Genomic DNA, 19,385 nt, shown 5'->3' on the forward strand with positions numbered 1-19,385 from the left:
ACAAGGACTAAGGCCTGGTTTGGTACTGAGGTGATTCTAAAAAAAAGTGAGTATCAAAAAAAACTAAGAGCTTTTTTGTGTTTGGTAAACATTCAGCTTCAGCTTTTTTTCACAGTTTTGGATGAAAAAAAAGCCAAAAACACAAAGCTGCAAAACCCAACTTTGAAAAACCGACTTTTTTTCACATCTGTTTTACATAAAAGTTTACCATGCACTATAATATTGTTTTTTTTTCAAAAGCACTTTTACAAAAAAAATTTACCAAACACTTTGCTGCTTTATTTTACAGCTGCTTATTCTCACAGCACAGCAGAAGCAGCTTTTTTTCAAAGCACAGCAATACCAAACCAACCCTAAATTTGCACGGTGGTTGAACTAATTTAAGAAACCACATAAACTAGTTAGATATTGCAATTTTCAATCTAATAAAGAGAGCTCCAACTTTACATCCAAGGTCAACAAATGACAACCGCAAAAAGGTAATGTCAATTAGTTCTGTTTCAAATGAACAAGCAGGTATAATCTGAACGATAAAGCAATTATTTACATAGCATACCTGCATTCTATGACATTCTCAAGCCTACAAAACCTTACTCTAGTTTGCTGGAACTCAACTCGATGTTGATTACATCTCAAAAATTGATATGCCTCAGAGGACAACCCATGGACCTTCCATCCAAAGGACCAAAGTAGCCAAGAACAAGCTCAACCCACAGCCTAACAAAGGAATCTGCAAACAACTTTTGCACAACCTGTCAAAAAGAACTTGATAGTTTGTCTTCATTGACAGGGCCCAATGATGAACTCAACATACAGGATAATTCAGAAGGATAAACATCGGTGGTGTATTTTTAAAATAATGAAAACTCAAAGGCATAAAACCCATCACTTATGGATTTCACGACTTAGAAAAGTCAAAGATAACTGATTTTTGTTATTAAGGGCCCATACATTGTCCATTGTCACAGGTCAATTTGAGGCATAAACGGTCTGCCATCTCATGCAACTCATAACAATGATGTCTGGAGCCCCATATTGTATATTTTACATCAATATGGCTAGCATGTGCACACACAGATATGAAAGCAGAGAGAGAGAAACTAAGGTAGACATACCGATTATTATCAGTACCAAGCAACTGTAATGTAAATGCTAGTGTATATTGCGGTTAAGCAGTCCTTGGAATGATAAATAAAGATCTTTGTTATCAGTCCCGAATATTTCTTCTGCTTTCCTTAAAGTTTCCTGAAAAAGATATGTACACAAAATTTTAACTACTTTGGTAAACAATGGTCTTCTAGATGTTTAGTTGTATCATTTGGTAAACCATCAAACAATTGACTAGTGCTTTACCTCTCTGGTTTGCTTATGAGCATTTAGTTCCTTGATGTTAGCCAGAAATGCACTGAACTGCTCATATGATAGACGGCTCCTGTATTGCAGTATATTTAGATCAGTCTATGAAGGGCCATAGGAACAAATCAGTAACAGTACACAGGAATTGCATTAATTGTACCAACCTGGCTTGACGAAAGAACTCTTTTCCGTCAATTCTAGGAGTACGCCCTACCAAATTTGCAATGCAGAAGATGAAGAGTTTTAATTCCAAAAGATAATTCAACATAGTAGAAGAGAGTGTTCATATACTTTTATCAACAACAGACTGTTGTACAGACAGACACAGAAATTTTTACTTTTGGAGTAAGAGGGGGGAGGGGTTGGTTTCGAGGCATAATCCCATATTTGTGGCAAATGATAAAACAGGCCACAGAGAACCAGAGATTCCCAAATTCAGATGAAAGAATGAATTCCAAACCTGAATGTGAACGTCCACGAGGTGGAGAGTTTGCTGCTGATGACTGCTGGCTTGACGAGTACCATGAAGAAAATGAACTCCGTTCTTTATAGGCGGGTTTTTGGGGAGATGTGGCACCAGAGGATTGCTGAGGAGAAGAAATGGCAGAATACCCTCTAGGTGACCCACTTGTGGAAATAATCTTTGGAGTTCCAGTTGGAGTAAGCCGCGGAGTGATATATGGAGTCAGAGAAAATCCTTGACCAGAATTCTTCAAGGCTGTCAATGAGTTTCGGTAAAAAGAATAACTGAATAATATTTGAATCTGCTACTTCATAATAACAAATTGAGATAATTTAGGTAGAAGTACTAGGAAAAAAATTCATTAATCACCCACCTCATGGTCCTCATATGTTCATATGTTCTTTTCTAATGCAACAAAAAATATACCTCGGAAATGTGTTTTGCAATGTTACTTGTTCTAACAGGTAGCACACAGGCAGGATAGAGGTCCATGGAGGGTAGAGTCAGATTATATACCTTCATCAGTTGCTCCCTTATCTGTGGAACCACTTGAGGAATATTGTCCAGTGTAGACATTTGTCTCCTCATCTGTAGCAGAACAGAGAAACAATCCATGTTAACCGCCAAATGAAAGGAAATACAAGAAGCAAAGTTAGAACCTACACCATTGGGGAAAAAATTGCTAAACATCATTGATTTATTGCAGAAAACTATGGAGCACTTCATCAAGTCAAAGATACCGTACCCTTTTCAGGATATGCCTTAGGAACTGTGCCAATATCAACAGTTTCAGCTGGCTATAAAACGGAAAATATAGCGAATGAGTTGAATAAAGAAAAAATAAACAAGAATACAAAGATCCACATGAAAACCTCCATCACTAGAAGAAAAATAACAGACTTAGATTTTCCAAATATATAATAAGAAACCATAAGCGGATAAGCTGAAGTGCTTACGGATCCGTTATCATCATTCAGTGACTGCATTAGTTGTCTCTTAAATGTCTCCAACTGTTAACAGGGATAAAAAAGTCAGTCCATAGGTTAACATGCTACAAGAATGAAAATACGTTTGCAGTATAACGATAGGTGGAAGGATGAAGGAACAAGGAAATAAATTATGAGTTAACTTCAATTTCACAACAAGAATAGTGCATACATTAGGATATCCTTGAACAACAAAGAAAAAAGCCTCATCCTTTAAACAAATAACAAATCGCACCTTTGCTAAATCACGGCTGAGCTTTTTTGTAGTCAATGCCAATGAATCTCGTTCCTTGGAAACCTTCAACTTCATAAACAACAAGAACGTAACAAAGTCACAACTAATGCAAGTTTGTTTCAACATGAAACTCAAAGGTGATGCACCATTCATTGCCGAGGATATAAAGTTTGCGAGGAAAAAAGTTGCACAAATCTTGAACAGTACTATTCTTTTGTTTCTAGAGACAGTAATACAGCAAAAAGATGCATCCGCCTTACCGACTGTTACAACAAGTTGATGTAACTCTGATAAATGCATTAGTAAATTACTATTTCTTCAACAAACCAAATCCAAAGAAACTCATGTGCATGTTTATTACAAACAATAAATGAATTCTAACAATTCCGACCAATTCACTCCGCAACCAACCAACCAAAAACTCTGACCGGAATCAAATTCAGAGGCAAGGTCTTACATTTCGCGGATACTAATTTTTTGGTCAAATCACTTGATGCTAATTGAAAAGGATAGACGACTACTGTGATAACCCTCAACCACCTTCCTTTCCCCACGCCCAAAAGACAAAGAAAGATTAAATTTTCTTCCTTCTCTTAAACTTCGATCAATTTTCAGCAGCCAAAACAATACATAAAAAAAACAAAAATTTGGGGGAAAACTCCTAAATATCAAATTCAAAAGACAAAAGCAGATAAATTTAAAAAAATACGGAAAATTGGGGGTTGAAATGCTTACATTCTCATCCAGGGCAATTCTCAGGCGAGACTCAGCCTCGTGGTTGGCGTGCTGGAGGCGGGAAACCCTTTCCTCCAGCTCAAACACAACCCTATCTTTGTCCTGGAGCTTCTGCCTCATTTTCCCCATCTCAGACTCCAGCTTCGAAACCCTAGACGCTATGGCCATGGACGTAATCTTCCGCGCCAGATCCAGCTGGTCGTACGGGTCGCTCGGTATAACCGATAAGATCTCGTCCGGCAGCTGAAACTCCAGCCCCCCGTCACCCCCACCACCACCGCCGACGACGACAACGGTTCCACTGCCCTGCGACATAGCTGACTCCTCCTCCGACTCTCGAATCTTCGCGCGGTGGTTGCGGTTGTTGGCTTAATTTCGATTGAATTTTCCTTCTTCAAATATCACATTGGGTGCAACGGCAATTATTATTTATTTTTTTATTTCATTTTATTAATTTTGAATAAATTCCCACCCTCCGGCCTTTCCTTTTCGTTTCTTTTTTTATTTATTTCTTAAATTTGTTTCCTTTTTTTCAGCACAATTTTTGCCTTTTCGGGGTCGCTGTCTTATTTCGAAATTTGCGTTGGGTTTCCCTCCAAAATCCAAACAAACATTAGGCTTGAAACACATAAGCCCACTATTATTGGGCCCAATAGTATTTGGGTTAAACACATAAGCCCAATAGTATCTGAGCCCAATACTATCTGGGTCCAATAGTATTTGGGTTAAACAAAGCTTTTTATATTTTGGCCCCAAATTAAAACAAACTTTGTACCCAGACCCCTCTCTCTCTCTCTCTCTCTCTCTCTCCCTCACTGTTCCAATTGCTTGGGACGTAGCTCGAAGAATCGAGTGAGTTCTTCAGACCCCCCATTTCAATCGTAAAATTTCCCGCAAAATTTGTGTTGCTTACCTGTTGGGTTTAGGTTTTATCTTATTCCTCATTTCTTCTCCTTCTCTGTCGTTACATCGCAGAAGGATTACGGGAACATCACTTCAATCTTCAATCAGGCAGCTTCAACGAAGGAAATCGAAAGGTTTGTAAGAAACCTAACTGTTATTTTTCGATTTAAAGGATCTTTTTTCAATGTGGGAGGTCAAAGCTATAGTCTTTTGGGGTTTCTTTTATTGTAATGCAATATTGGGATGTTAGAGTTTCAATCTAATATCAAGGTAATGAATTTTTTCGGGTTTGTTTTCGATATGTAAGTGCTCAATTTCTGTTCTAGAATGAAAAATTGAAAACATATTAGGAAATTATTTATCGGCTATATGTAAGTTTCGGATAAAATTTGGCCCAATTTGAATTTTTCGGCTATATGTAGTGTGATTTGCATCAGTAGGTTTTCAGCTTAGCTTCAATTGTTATCGAAAAACACGGATTGAAAAGTTTGGTTGAATGCAGTGAGAGACCATGTCAGTGCTTATAGTGACAAGCTTAGGAGAGATAGTTGTGGATTTGCATACAGACAAGTGCCCTCTGACTTGTAAAAACTTCTTGAAGCTCTGCAAGTAAGTCTATCTTCACTCCTAATTACCATCTAATTAATCGTGTTAAAATTTTTTAGTTTATGTTGTGTTGATTGAGGGCATGTCTTTGTTATTTCAGCTAAAAAGTAAGAAGCTTTGCAAATAAATTAATAGTTATGGCCTGAGTTTCCTTTTTATTGGGTCAAATTTCGTATATTTTTTGAGCAATCAACAATCTTTTTTACTTCAGCTATGGATATATGAACTTTGAGAAAGTAAAAGTGGGTTAATGTTGATTTCTTTTTTTTCTTTTTTTCTTTTTGTTTTTTTTTTTTTTTTTTTTTTGTAGAGGATTTTCCAATATTTGTTGAGTTTTGAGATTCTACTCGGCCATGTTCAATTACTAGGTTATAGTGTGAATTGCTTACACATTTTTACAGATATTTGTTGATTTCATAAAGTATCTTACTTGCCTCAGAATTTTTGGTACACCATTGTTATGGTTCTTTGGAATTGAATTTTTATTTAGAACCTAGCTTAATTATGAATCAGTGGTTTTGTAGTTTTTATTTCTATTTTAGAATATCATCTCATTACTATTTTTTGCCTCTTTTTTTTAACCTATATATTGATTCAGGATAAAGTATTATAATGGGTGTCTTTTTCACACGGTTCAGAAGGATTTTACTGCACAGACTGGTGACCCAACTGGAACGGGTTCTGGTGGCGATTCCGTCTACAAGTAAGGAATCTGCACACTCTGTTTCGCACTATGCATATCTCACATAGAATCTTTTAGTTATGCTGAAATATTTAAATGTTTTTCTCTTCTGTCTACACTTGAACTCACCTTGCACCATGTTCTACCTTCAGATTTTTATATGGTGATCAGGCGCGCTTTTTCAATGATGAGATTCATCTTGATTTGAAGCATTCTAAGACAGGCACGGTTGCAATGGCTAGTGCGGGAGAGAATCTCAATGCTTCTCAGGTATAAGATTATTGCTTTGCTGGTATAAGTTTGTTTTCCCTGCATTAATCTTATTGAGAATAGGGTTTCATTTAGTTGAGTTGTGTATTTTTTTAAACTTATGCTTTTTGGATGGTGAACTTTTCATTTTCAATAACATTGTGGTGATGCACTGATTACTTTTTTTTTTCCAGTTCTACTTGACATTGCGTGATGATCTAGACTATCTTGATGGAAAGCACACAGTAAGTCTCCAGTCCCATCTACCAATCTTTTACAACTGTATGTCTTGGAATTTTGTTTACCCAACTTTGTCAACTATATGGCATATACGATAGTTTTCCCAGTCTAAATGTCTTCAAGAATATAATGTATAAAAAAATTAGCAATATTTCTTAGTTGCTACATCTGGTTGATAAATGCCGGGTAGTAGGAGAGGGATGTCAATTAACTGATGCACTGACTTAATGTGGAGAGTTGAAATTTTTTATCACCTTCCTATGCATAGGTGCTTATGAGTTTGTGTTTCATACGTGAGTATACGATTTTTCCTGTGCAATAGTCCTCTCTCTGATTGATGGGTTTACATGATTATCCTTCCTTGTGCGTTTATATAGGGTGTATTAGATATATCTATGATAGTAGATACCGTCTTCCAATAAAATATGTAAGCAGATGGTGTATGCATGTCTGGTGATTATTTAGTTTTTCTACCCTAAATAACCCAAAAGAAAATGGATAATTATAGTCTTTTTGGTTTGGTAATTTCAAGTATAAGCCAAGCTACGTCTTCTCCCCTGCCTTCTGCTAGTAGGGATTTTTCTCTTTTGTTTTTTGTTTGATGTCCGGCATTACTCAAGGAATGTATGTTATTGCAGATTTTTGGTGAGATAGCAGAGGGATTTGAGACATTGACAAGGATCAATGAGGCTTATGTGGATGAGAACAACAGACCCTATAAGAATATCCGGTCAGTTCCTGTTTTTCCTTGCATATGTTTTTCACTTCCTGCTTGTCTCAAGCTAGATTGACACTGTCATATTTATTTGTGTTAGCAGAATCAAACATACTTACATATTGGATGATCCTTTTGATGATCCTTCACAACTAGCTGAGTTAATTCCCGACGCCTCCCCTGAAGGAAAACCAAGGGATGAGGTAGTGACTAATTTCCATTGTTATTCCATATCTATCGGACACTCTGATATCCAAAATGAAGATAAAGATGAGAAATAAATTACTCATGACACTTGAAATCATGGTTGCGGATCTGTAGCATAAAGTTTGTTAATTTACAACCATTCCCAAAAGCTTAAGTTGTTTGGATACAAGCTAACCATTAATATACATTAAAAAAATTAACAATGGTCTTACTCATCTCCCTCTTGACTAGGTTGATGATAATGTGCGGCTTGAAGATGACTGGGTTCCTCTGGATGAACAACTAGGTCCACTAGAACTTGAAGAGCGTCTTCGTGCCAAAGACGCACATTCCAGTGCGGTTGTACTTGAGAGTGTAAGCACCTCAATCATAATCCCATTCTTCTAGTTTCAGAGTGTGCTGTTGTGCAATCACATGTTAATCCTCTTTTGCCATTTTGCTTGTCATATCTGTATAACAGATTGGGGATATTCCTGATGTTGAGATAAAACCTCCCGACAATGTGCTATTTGTTTGTAAATTGAATCCAGTCACTGAAGTAAGTAGCTCTCTTCTTTTCCCCGATTCCTCTTTCATGGTTTTAACATGCGGAGTGGTTCGTATAATTTTTGCTCTGGTGCTTTCTATGCAGGATGAGGACTTGCACACAATTTTTTCGCGTTTTGGAACTGTTCAAGCGTAAGTATTGATCTTGTTTGTTAATTATTAGTAGGCTTTGGGGTTGGTGGGTTATGGATTGCAAAGCTGTGTATGTAATGATATGTGAATGATGGCAGGGCTGATATAATCCGTGATTTCAAGACTGGAGATAGCTTATGCTATGCATTCATAGGTGAGTATATTATATTTGATTCCTTATTTTCTGTTTGTAGTAGGAAATACACCATCTCTTAACTGTTATGCTGGAAAATGTAGGGTTTTAGCACCTTTGTTTGATGAGTTCCGACCAAAATTTCTGTCCTTTTAAATTCTGTTCACAATTTAATGCTCAACCATGAACCTTAAGTACTATAACGCTCTTTGTCCTGCTTTTGTTCTTTCTATTTAATCTCCTTTTAAAGTTTTTGAATGAATATTCACATTTCTGAGGACAAAACCTAATCACTATGACATTTGTAATGCCAGAATTTGAGACCAGAGAAGCATGCGAACAAGCATATTTTAAGGTACTGTGATCTAATATACATTTCCTGCTTCCATGCCTGGCTATCCTAGTTGATGCTCCGGCCATTTGATTCTTATTTTAGTTCTTAGCTGTAGTGAGTAACAACTTTTATAGAGTTCATTATGATTGAAATCTTGTAGTTATGATCATGGGGAAAAGACAAACTTTGTTGCCCTACCAACAAACCCCTTTGTCATTTTTCTGCTTTGCTCTATAGATTTAATATCCTTTCTGTTGCATTTCCACATGTATTTTTAAGGCATGCTCAGATAGTCCTTTCAAGTTAGGATTGCAAAAATTCTTGTTGCAGAGGTTACGTAAATCTTGCTGAATATTTTTGGCTTCTCATATGGATGCAGTTCCTTTAAAAAATAGAGTGCAATTATTTGAATATGTGCTATATTTCTCGTCTTATATGACTTCTTTTTGGTAGATGGATAATGCTTTGATTGATGACCGGAGAATACACGTGGATTTTAGTCAAAGTGTTGCAAAACTGTGGTCCCAGTACAGGCGCAAAGATCAAAAGGGCAAAGGTACAGATTTTGAAGCATGCGGAAAACATATATGCTTGGTTTCTTTTTGTCCATTTTTTCACTGTGTGCTCAGATGAAGCTTGTTTAATCAACTGCTATTCATAGGAATGTTTTGTACGTCTTTCTGTATGCTATTGTTTGTTCTGTTCAGTATGTGTTATTGTTCTCTCGTTCTTTTTTTATTTTTATGACTATCATAATCAGTTAGGCCTACCTGTGGCAAAATTGAAGTGGACCTATGAAAATCAACTTAGCCAACATATGGACTAGTTTGTTGTGCTGTGAAATAAATAACATTAACTTCGTATGTCATAGTTGTGAAAAATCGATTGTAGAAGTGACATATCTGTAATAGGTTGCTCAAGTGTGTTTTCTTGCATGATGGAATATCCTTCGGGGTCCATATCCAGAAGTTGTTTCATTCTTAGTAAAGGTCAATGTATCAGCCTAGTTGTTAGTGGAAAAATACAAAGCAAAATTATGTAAACTTCTAAATTTGAAATGAGTTAGTAATGTCTTGGATCAATCATCGTTTTAAAGGGGTAAGTTTCATGCAACTTATATTTGATTGATAACTACCTGAGTGAGTAACAGTTACTCTGCTGACAGATCAAAATAGATAAGCTTACATGCTCCAGGGCACCTAGATGGTTTGGAGTTGGGTTTCTGGTCATGATTTTATGAGTAAAAGAATTAAAATACGGTAATTAAAGAGGAAATTGGATAAAATAAATGTTTTAGCAAATTCCTTGGATGTCTTTTTATTGGAAAGAATATGCTACATTATCATTGGTTTTAGTAAAATTCCTGGATTTATCGTCAAAAAGGTATCCTGTATTTGAAATTGTATTGAATTTTTTATCCTCTAGTTCGAATACCTGGGAGTTTATCAAGTTTTATTTTTTGTGGCTGTAGGCAAAGGGTGCTTCAAATGTGGTGCACTTGATCACATTGCCAAGGATTGCACTGGTGATCCTGCCAACACACAGCAACCTCAAAAGTACATATTGAAGGATGATAATGGACAGCGTGGTGGCGGCAAGAACTCTAGGTTGGTAATCTTGCATGCTCTCTCTCTCTCTCTCTCTCACGCATGTCAAACACACACGTTTTATATTTCTGATATGAAATGTTTCTTGTAGTTATGATATGGTATTTGATGGAGACACTCCGGAAATTCCGAGGCAAGAAAAGAGAAGTCAAGGTCACAATAATGACCACGGAGTTGAGAAACAAAGGATGAATAGGCGGAGTTCCGAGGAACCAAGGCATAGGGATCGAGAAAACAAAGACTCAAGTTATAGGGATAGGCACAGTGACAGAAGTAGAGGGTACAGAGAGGATTCAAGTCAAGACGGTAAAGCAAATCGATCCAGTGGAAGCAGAAGTGGTCGAGATCATCCTGAAGAGGGAAGGGATAGAGATAGGCGTAAGGACAGACAAAGAGACACAGATGACAAGACAGATCAGCGTGAGAGCAGAAAGAGAGATGCAGATGATGGTATCTATGCAGACAGGAGGGGTGACAAAGACTACAGGAGGAGTACAGACAGTGATAGAGAGAATCACAAGGAGAGGCAGAGAAACATAGATAATAAGGTCGATCAGCGGGAGAGTGGAAAGAGATATGCAGATGATGGTGAGAGGGGTGACGTAAATTACAGAAAGAGGAGTGCAGACAGTGATAGACTAGCGGGACGGAGTAGTGACAGTGGAGATTATAGAAAGAGCAGTGTAGAGAGGAGGGATGAAACAGAGTATAAAAAGAGATATGTAGATGGTGAACGTCGAGACAAGAGAGACGACCCAGTCCATAAGAAAAGAAGTGCAGATGTTGATGCCCATAGAGGTAGATATGTAGATGGTGAATGTCGAGACAAGAGAGACGACCCAGTCCATAAGAAAAGAAGTGCAGATGTTGATGCCCATAGAGGTACAAGGGAAAGAGAACATAGAAGGCGATGATGACATCTTGATTCCGAGAAATGGCACGAGATGTATAATTTTAACCTCCGAATGTTGCTTCAGACATGTTTTTCTTTTTGTAGGAGTGTACTTTTCTACCAAACAAATTATAAAAATTTTGGATTTGGGATTTAGGTCTGTGTCTGAACTTTTGAATCAAATCACGAGGGAAGAATGAAATATCATGAACTTTTTTAACAGAGAAAGGAAATTGTGTTTGGTATTAAATTTTTAATCCCCGCCATTTAGAATTAAACACAGAATAATTATTGACACTGTAAAAATCATCTCGCGCTCCCCTTATCTTGCATTCAAGGGAGTGGAGTGCAAATAACTTTTTGAAGTGCAAATAACGGCTCTCATTTACCGAGTTTAAGCAGAAAAATAACGTTTAACTGTGATCTAGCAAAAGAACAAATATTCATTCAATTTAATTCCAGTGACAGGAGTTTCAATAGATATAGCAACCGAACTGTCTACACAGAATATCCAAAAGGGTTTCTTCTCTACTTTTACTGCTATGATTCTACAATAAAATTAGCATCATCTAACCTATCGTACAGAGTTTACATCCAAACTTGTTTGGTAAGACATGAGATTCAAAAGGAACCTTTTAGCTAGAGTCCTTTTGGGGCTTAGATCAGCCTCTTCGATATTTCTGAACGGCCGAGGACGTAGTATACATGGAAGTAGGTCAAAAACATCAAACGATCTACCCATGATCATCACCAAAGAAATCGCGATAATCTTGGACGTGAACAGAAAATGAGAATTGAATCAAATCCTCGGGGCAAGCAGCGGACGTGAAGTACAACTTCACACATGATTCTCCTGTGAATGCCTTTTGTTATCTCTTTCTGTGTGTCCAACCCGGCCCACTCTGTTACGATCATCTGTATAATCACTGTGATTGCGGTGATTACGGTGATCATCTGGTGGGCTTCCTGCCTTTCTCTTGCGACTGCTTGACTTGGGTGAATGAAATACTTGCCCTGAACCAAGTGCCGATACCTCACCTTCTTCTATATTGTTTAAATGTGGTCCATCTCCATGTTCTGGTCTATTTGAGGGCTTCGGCCAGCTTTGCCTCCGGTCCCGCTTGTTTTTCTCACTCCCTGAAGCCAGTTCAATACCATCTTCCAGTTCTCTCTCAATCAAATCATCCTCATTCAGAAAATCTGTCTTTCGAGTGACATCGGCAACAGCTTTCCTTCGTTTCTCAAGTGCTGCCCTTACCTTGTCCTTGTCAATTTTTTTTATAGCTTCCTGAGGTGATCGGCCGTGTGCACTTTGCCTATTATCCAGATTTCGGCCAAAATGTTTGTCCTTTGGTTCCCGTCCTTCCCTTGTTTCACCTTTCCCGACATTGCTCTCTCTTTCTTGACCATCTTCACTATGTCCCTCTGATACAAACCTTGATACATGAGCTTCACCCACCTTTTCCTGGTGCAGTGGCGCTTCAGGGGGTTGAAGTTCAGCATCCATATTCTGCTCTGCGGCACTTTTCAATTCAGCATTTCTGTAGTCATTATTTTGACTTTGGGTTGTTCTAGCAGGTCCACCATTCTCAGCATATGACTGCTCACCCCCTTGCCTCGATGCTAGCTTTGAGGTCCCAGGTCTTGTAACTCCAGCATGCAAATGACTGTTGCCTGTTGCTTGTTCATCATTGCTGGTCGTAGGTTTTGCAGAAGCCTGATGAATAGCACCACTCACTGAACTTCCTTCAACGTCATTGGAAGGCAGTAACCGATTTTGTTCATATAGTTCCAGCATTTGATTGCTAACCTCTGCAGAAATAATTGTCAATTAGAACTCATATCAGCATAATAAAACTCATACCACCATATTCAAAAAGAATCCTATTTAATAATTTAGACATGATCACAAGAATTTTACAAAGGTAGGAGGTGGGGAGAGAAGGAGAGAATTCACTACTCTCCGAAGCATTTTCTCTGTGTTATTGATTGGTTTGACACTGATTGACACAAAGAATAAAAGGGCCAGAAGTAATGGAAGAGTGAAGAGTGATGGAGTATATTCATCAGATGAAGAAAAAGAGGATGGCAAAGGACAATTTTGATTGCTCTGTAGCATCAGTAATTGAAATAAAACAAGGACACCCACCCTCCAATTGGCGTGGGGTGACATCAAACTCTTGCCACCAGACCTTCTCGCCATCTGATGGAAGCTTTACTTTGAGGAACTTAGCAGCAAGAAAAATGGCACCAGCCGCAATGTGGTGGGGCTTAAATTGCAAGCAAAGTGATGTCCGAAGTCTGCATGCCACATTCCAAGTTCAAGCAAGAAGAAACTGAAGAAAGGCCAAGAACAAGAATGACAAATGAACTAAGAGATCCATACCCATCATTTACAAAATTCCATGCAACTTGGGCAAGGGCATTTTGAGCTACTTTGAATTTCTTTATTGCCTCAACCAGGGGTTTATATGGATGGTGTACATTAAAATCGAAAGCAAGGGTTCCAAGAACAACCCTCTCTCCGAGTAAAATTAATTCTTTCTGCTGTTCATATACCTCCTGCATGATCGTTGCAAATGTATGAATAAACTAAACAGTTACACAGAATAATAGAAACGTAATTGCATTACAAAACAAACAATAAACTAAATATTGGATTTGGATAGAGTGCACATATCTGGGGAACATCCAAAAGTATGTTCTTTGGATAAAAGAAATATTAAGAAAATGGAAAAGCAACGTGGAGGTGAGAAGTAGACAGGAGGAAAAGCAAGTTGATTTTCAATCTAGGTGATTTAGCGCTGACTCCACATTACTATTGCAACATGGGCATGCAGAGTCTTTGTACTTAACCTATAGAGGTAAGTAGGCACTTGGATATGTTATAACCTGAGGGCTGATAGTAAGCAGCTGCGAACTTGGGGGAAACAATAAAGAAGAAGAATAATGGTTCACATATCAGGATTACATATAAAAAAATTACGAAGACCTAAACAAGTAAAATCAGTAACATCAAATAAATGTTTTTTATTGATAAAGTAGAGCAATGGCAGGTACAAGAACTAGAGTGATAAGTTGATAACTGCCTTTTGCTTGATTCTATGAACTGCCGCAGGATCCTTTTTATAAATAATTTCATATGAGACAAGAATAACATCTTTCAGCGGCCTGGGAGTTTCTTCAACCTTCCCAGCAAGAAACATACACACCGTTGCGATGGTCTGCATAACAGTATAACAGAATTTAGTGAAGTGAAAAAAACTTCCCTTTTTTCGATATTAGAAGTCATTTTCCTATTACTTGTTAGATGAGAACTTTGTGCATTTCAACTTAGAATATGACCTAAAGTCATATGTTTAAGTATGACCTTAAACCTTGCTGTTCATGTCATGTACTTTCGGGAATTATAGTATACCCAACATAAAAAAATCCCATAAATATGAAAAGCATAATCCAAGCAGACTCAGGTTTTCATTCTTTTGAGACACTCACAAATGACTACCAGTAAGAATATATGTGGGGATAAACATCTTACTTCCTCATTGGGTACCACAAACACTTGTGACTGCTACACACGCACACACACATAACATCAAAAGGACCCTATTTTACAGAATATGACTTGTGAGGGGCTGTTTGAACAGCCTCTCAAATCCTGACAGACGAGATCCTTTATGGGGCCTCTGTGGGTGTGTTAGTGTGCGTGGGTGCGCATGTTAGTGTGTGAATTATGAAACAGGCACACAATGCATTACATATAAGTTTAAAGATAACTTAGATATAAGAAACTGTAGGGGTTGGGGGCCATTCAAGGTTGCTCATACTCACCCATCTATCATTCTTTGCATGGGATTGGCAAAGGAAGAATCGGTGGCAGAAAATTATGGCTGTCGCAATTGTTACCTGAGGTCTGCATAAGAAAATGTTCAGGATCAGAAATTATTATCATAAATTACGTGGTAGAATTGAAGTCACAAAAGAAAATGGTCTTAAATCTAGTATTCAGTAGGAGAACTACAATGATACTCAGTTACAATAACTAACATGCTCGTAAAGTTCAATACCAAAATATTGAGTAAGATTGAATTCAATATTTCCGTTTTAGAAGTTAAAAAGCATTTTGACTAGCCCTTTAAGGCATAGAAATTTCAGTGCTGATGACTAGCCCTTTAAAACCTACCTAATTTTTCGCATGTACATACTACATATACAGAATATAATAATCTTCCGCTAGGTGTCAGAAAACACAATTACTGACTTTGTCCGGTTAACTAACATTGTATGTTATAAATATATTCGGGCACTGAAACAGCAAAGCTCTCATCCACAACCAAAGCTAGACCCATTAGCAATTCCTTTTCAACAGGGTATAATAGAGGAAGATGCACAATGGTTTACATAAAAAACATAGAATGACAATCAAACAACAATAACACTTAGTTTAAAGATAAAAAGTTAAGGAAAAGCAATTTATGGAAAAGGCTTACTCACACTTTAAGTCTCATCCCCAGGTCTTGTAAAAAAGTACAGTATGACTTGCGCAGATATGCCTCTTTTTTTAAGTCAATGCCATCTCGTTTAGATGGAGAGTTTTCTTCAATTTCCTTCCTGGAAAAGTACCAATTGGCTCCTTCATCTGATATGTCATGAGTGTGTTTATAGGAACCACCTTCACTCATTCCATAATTAGAGGAATCACCAGACAAGAAAGAAGCCATATATACTCTGTTCACCACTTAACATAAATGACATAGACAGTTCATCAGTTCAGTGCTGAAACTGTGAAGACTAAATCACAAATTATAGAATATTCCTGCCAACAGATCATCAACATATGTCAGGAAAAGTATCGTAATAGTATCACAAACTTTAATAAAGAAAAAGCAAGATCTGAACACGTGTTACTTTTTCATGAATAAGGAAGCATCTCGATGGTATTATTCTTCCAAGTTTTGTTTATTAGCATTACTTGTGTTTTGGATTTCAAAAGCAAACCAAATTTTATGGAAAACGAAGTTCCAGGATCAAACTAACTATTCATCCACTTCCAGGATCAAAACAAATTTCCAGGATAAAAATAACTATTTACTTTCAGAAAATGCAAAAGAAAACCAGATAATTACTATACAACAGATTTATACATAAATTCCTTATCACTAATAATCTTCTAAGCTTCACAGAGACCAACAAGTACCCAGAAATAAAAAATAAAAATAAAAAAACCTGCTAAAGAAACCGTGTACTAGTACATTGTCATCTCATTCAATAAACAACCAGATTAAAAAATGAAAATATTTTTAAAAGTTACATTCATTAAATTTTTATACTAGTAATTAATAAATTAAAACCCACATAAGGATATAAGTTATGTCATTATATATCGCTGATAATCACACGGGCACTATCAAAAACCCTAATTTTTCCAATTAGCGAAGGGAAAAGGAAAGAGATACGCACACAAGTTCCGCCAAAAAAATTACTTTTCTAATCGAAACAGAAAAGACCCGATATTTAGTTTGCGTAAAGTAGCAATCAACCCTAAATTTCATACAATTAGCTTAAACAATAAACAGGGATCAAATACTACGATTCGTGGGATCGAATTGAATTGTGGAAACAGAAAAGAAGGAAAAAACAAAGCTAAACGAGGAATTGTTACCTTGAATTGACGAAGACGAAGAGCAGTAGGGCAGGAAAGCTGGCGAATTTTCCCAATTTGAATTTCGAAGTTAGGTTTTCGTAGTGTGGAGCGAGAGCAAGAGGGAGAGAGAGGTCGAAGTTTCAGCGTTACGAGGGCCACCCTTGGGCTTTCCTCTTTCATGTCTTCTGTTTTGGTTTTGGTTCCTTTTTATTTACTTCCTCTTTTTTTTCTACTTCTCGTTGCTCTTTTTTCTTTTAAAAAGAATATTTGTTTTTTTGTTATAAACTTCTTTTTTAAGTGTGTTTGTGTAAATCTTATATTAGATTTAATTCTAATTATTTTTTTCTATATGGACTTGTATTCCTTGGAGGAGAAGGATTTCTTATCTCTCTTATTACTATAAATAAAGGTATTGCGTAGAGGGATAACACATCTTCTACACATTCTTCTACACAACCCTACAAATACATCTCTCTTCAATCTCTCTCTACCGCCGGCCCCCTTTCCTTGTCAGATAAAATAGGCTACCACACGTTATCAACACGTTCCTACCGCTGCGCTTAAGAATCTAACGTGGAAGCTTTCTGTATTAAACTAGTTCACCAATATCATCACACAATTAGGTTCTTCCAAAACAACGGTTTTTATCTCGATATTTTTGCAACCCTGATAGCATGAACATTCACCATAATGCATGACCCAACTTTATGTTTTTCAAATTCTAGATTCTACAAAAATTGTGTATGCATTATATCTATAATTATTGAATTATGTGAATTTGATATTTCCATGAATTGCATCAAATATATGTTCATTCATTAAACTATATATTAAACATGCCTTGAATTAATTGAAAAGAAAAAAATCAAAAACTTTTAGGGTACTTCGAACCCATCACTTGAACCGCAAACCCGAGCCGTCAGCAGCCTACGTCACCTTAGTGAGCCCAACCCAAGCCACGGATCTCAGGGCAGCAAGCCCATAACCAAACGGTGTGTTTTAGGCACCATCGTCCCAATCTGGAACCCTCGACCTGAAGCCCAGGTCTCCCTCGTCGACTTTTCCAAAGAAAACACAACTGGCAGTTGTGTGATTTGGACAAAACTCATCGTTTTCACCAACAATCTTCTAAATTTTAGAAGAATTTCATGAGTTTTTCGTAGGATTCACTCGAATCCCTTTGGTTCTCACCACCCCCGACGTTGAGGTTCAACCTCCGTCGACAAATCTTGGTTCTCCGATGAACCATGGCTTGCACCGACCATGGAACACCGCCTGAAACGGTGCCGTTGACCATCCCCGGCGGATCCTCACACCTAGCGTCGCTGGGGTGGCCTGAAGATCCAAACCCGTGCCCTAACGAGCCTCGAATTCCTTTGGTTCATTTTGCATAGCACCTTTTTATTGGGCATGTTTGTGCCTATTGCCTTGATCCACATCACCAGCCCTTTAGGCTTTGGTGTAAACTCGGCCTGAGAACCAATTAAGCCTTTCTGGGCTCTTGCCGTTTCTCTCATGCACCGCGTCACACACAACCCTAGCCTTTGTTGGTGTATATGTATGTGCCGCACTGGATCCTAGCCTTGCTAGGGTATCTGTGCTCATCATCACACCTAATCAGCGCCCTGTTTGGGCCTATGCTTTGGACCCGACCCTTTTTCTGCCTTGGGCCTGCAGCCCAACATTCATTTTAGGGACTGATCAACCCATGCCTAACCCCTAGCCTAGTTTTTGGGCCTGGACCTTACAGTTCTAAATTTACTCAGCCCACCCGTGAGAATTGGCCTATTATTTTGAGCCCCGAGTCTAAATGCCTATTTTTTTAGGCCCTATGGGTTTTGTAATTTTTTCACCCATACTTTTTATTTGACCCGAATTCCAAATAATTAATTCAATTATAATTATAGACCTAAATTTCTATTTGCATATTTTATTGTTGCATATTTCTATATATATATATATATATATATATATATATATATATATATATATATTTGCGTTTGTCTACAGGAACATATGAACCTGAAGTTCATAATTATTTCGAAACCTGAAGTTTCTAAAAACATGCCTTGTTTGGTAAACCTGAAATTTTCATTAAAAACATCACCCATGAAAACCCGAAGTTTTTTTAAGTAATGGATTGAATGTTCTACTCATATGTCTATTAGAACCTGAATGTTCTACTCATATGTGATAGGAACCTAAATGTTCTACTCATATGTGAATGGATTGATTTTTTTCTCCATTACACTAATCACATCTTGTCTATTTATTTTGTGATAGGAACATGTCAAATTTGAACAAACTCGACTTTACTGCTTTGGAGGTTTCTGGAAGAAACTACCTCATGTGGGTCCAAGATATGAAGCTCCACCTCATTGCAAAGAACTTGTGTCCCGCCATTGAAGATGAGACGACAACTCAGTTGGCGAAGCTAAGAAAGTCACTGCCATGATCTTCATCCGTATACATATTCATGATGCACTGCAAACCGATTACCTTGCTGAGGAAGATGACATGAGCACTATGAGTCATTTTGACTGATCGCTTTGATCACCAAAAGGACATCTTCTTGCCTTAAGTAAGACATGACTAGTATCATTTGCGCTTCCAAGACTTTAAGTTTGTAAATGAATATAATTTTGAAGTTTGTCGAATCCGATCACTTCTCAAGTTGTATAACCAGAACTTGACCTAAGATGATCTCCTGGAGAAAACCT

The 19,385-nt window shown here is 37.5% G+C and overlaps 3 protein-coding genes across 9 annotated transcripts; 1 reads left to right on the forward strand and 2 right to left on the reverse strand.

Moving 5' to 3' along the window:
* Positions 1 to 406: 406 nt before the first annotated feature.
* LOC126586292 (uncharacterized protein At4g15545-like) lies at positions 407 to 4,234 on the reverse strand. The gene is made up of 10 exons (XM_050251101.1): positions 3,776 to 4,234; positions 3,041 to 3,109; positions 2,776 to 2,829; positions 2,565 to 2,616; positions 2,336 to 2,407; positions 1,817 to 2,074; positions 1,521 to 1,566; positions 1,354 to 1,432; positions 1,116 to 1,245; positions 407 to 752 (listed from the first exon to the last, which is right to left on the reverse strand). The coding sequence occupies exons 1-9, from the start codon at positions 4,088 to 4,090 to the stop codon at positions 1,153 to 1,155; spliced, it is 1,038 nt and encodes a 345-aa protein (XP_050107058.1). The 5' UTR covers positions 4,091 to 4,234; the 3' UTR covers positions 407 to 752; positions 1,116 to 1,152.
* Positions 4,235 to 4,558: 324 nt separating this feature from the next.
* LOC126586283 (peptidyl-prolyl cis-trans isomerase CYP59-like) lies at positions 4,559 to 11,177 on the forward strand. 2 transcript variants are annotated; one of them, XM_050251089.1, is made up of 16 exons: positions 4,559 to 4,627; positions 4,751 to 4,812; positions 5,181 to 5,287; positions 5,883 to 5,987; positions 6,119 to 6,236; positions 6,410 to 6,460; positions 7,094 to 7,185; positions 7,274 to 7,373; positions 7,609 to 7,731; positions 7,838 to 7,915; positions 8,009 to 8,055; positions 8,154 to 8,209; positions 8,503 to 8,543; positions 8,976 to 9,078; positions 9,994 to 10,129; positions 10,221 to 11,177. In XM_050251089.1, exons 3-16 carry the CDS (start codon positions 5,190 to 5,192, stop codon positions 11,041 to 11,043), a joined length of 1,971 nt encoding a protein of 656 aa, XP_050107046.1. In that variant the 5' UTR covers positions 4,559 to 4,627; positions 4,751 to 4,812; positions 5,181 to 5,189; the 3' UTR covers positions 11,044 to 11,177. The 2 variants fall into 2 exon arrangements, with proteins under 2 accessions (XP_050107046.1, XP_050107047.1); XM_050251090.1 differs by having other exon boundaries at positions 4,568 to 4,812; positions 10,221 to 10,927; positions 11,012 to 11,177.
* A 269-nt stretch (positions 11,178 to 11,446) lies between these two features.
* Positions 11,447 to 16,862, reverse strand: LOC126586285 (cyclin-T1-3-like). 6 transcript variants are annotated; one of them, XM_050251093.1, is made up of 7 exons: positions 16,684 to 16,862; positions 15,516 to 15,749; positions 14,853 to 14,934; positions 14,108 to 14,245; positions 13,408 to 13,583; positions 13,171 to 13,322; positions 11,447 to 12,833 (listed from the first exon to the last, which is right to left on the reverse strand). In XM_050251093.1, exons 2-7 carry the CDS (start codon positions 15,740 to 15,742, stop codon positions 11,860 to 11,862), a joined length of 1,749 nt encoding a protein of 582 aa, XP_050107050.1. In that variant the 5' UTR covers positions 15,743 to 15,749; positions 16,684 to 16,862; the 3' UTR covers positions 11,447 to 11,859. The 6 variants fall into 6 exon arrangements, with proteins under 6 accessions (XP_050107050.1, XP_050107051.1, XP_050107052.1 ...); XM_050251094.1 differs by having other exon boundaries at positions 15,516 to 15,759; XM_050251095.1 differs by having other exon boundaries at positions 14,111 to 14,245; positions 15,516 to 15,837; positions 16,684 to 16,861.
* Positions 16,863 to 19,385: the final 2,523 nt, after the last annotated feature.

This window comes from Malus sylvestris, chromosome 10, assembly GCF_916048215.2.
Source record: "Malus sylvestris chromosome 10, drMalSylv7.2, whole genome shotgun sequence".
Classification (NCBI taxonomy): Eukaryota; Viridiplantae; Streptophyta; class Magnoliopsida; order Rosales; family Rosaceae; genus Malus; species Malus sylvestris.

Excerpts from the sequence above, each read along its gene's own strand:
- LOC126586283 (XM_050251089.1), top strand. The coding sequence starts at position 5,190 with ATGTCAGTGCTTATAGTGACAAGCTTAGGAGAGATAGTTGTGGATTTG. Across the intron at positions 9,079-9,993 it reads CAAAGATCAAAAGGGCAAAG|GCAAAGGGTGCTTCAAATGT; the intron begins GTACAGATTTTG and ends TTGTGGCTGTAG. Across the intron at positions 10,130-10,220 it reads GGTGGCGGCAAGAACTCTAG|TTATGATATGGTATTTGATG; the intron begins GTTGGTAATCTT and ends TGTTTCTTGTAG.
- LOC126586285 (XM_050251093.1), bottom strand. The coding sequence starts at position 15,742 with ATGGCTTCTTTCTTGTCTGGTGATTCCTCTAATTATGGAATGAGTGAA. Across the intron at positions 13,323-13,407 it reads TGGAATTTTGTAAATGATGG|ACTTCGGACATCACTTTGCT; the intron begins GTATGGATCTCT and ends TGTGGCATGCAG. Across the intron at positions 12,834-13,170 it reads CACCCCACGCCAATTGGAGG|AGGTTAGCAATCAAATGCTG; the intron begins GTGGGTGTCCTT and ends TTATTTCTGCAG.
- LOC126586292 (XM_050251101.1), bottom strand. The coding sequence starts at position 4,090 with ATGTCGCAGGGCAGTGGAACCGTTGTCGTCGTCGGCGGTGGTGGTGGG. Across the intron at positions 2,075-2,335 it reads TAAGGGAGCAACTGATGAAG|CCTTGAAGAATTCTGGTCAA; the intron begins GTATATAATCTG and ends ACTCATTGACAG. Across the intron at positions 1,567-1,816 it reads TCGTGGACGTTCACATTCAG|GGCGTACTCCTAGAATTGAC; the intron begins GTTTGGAATTCA and ends CAAATTTGGTAG.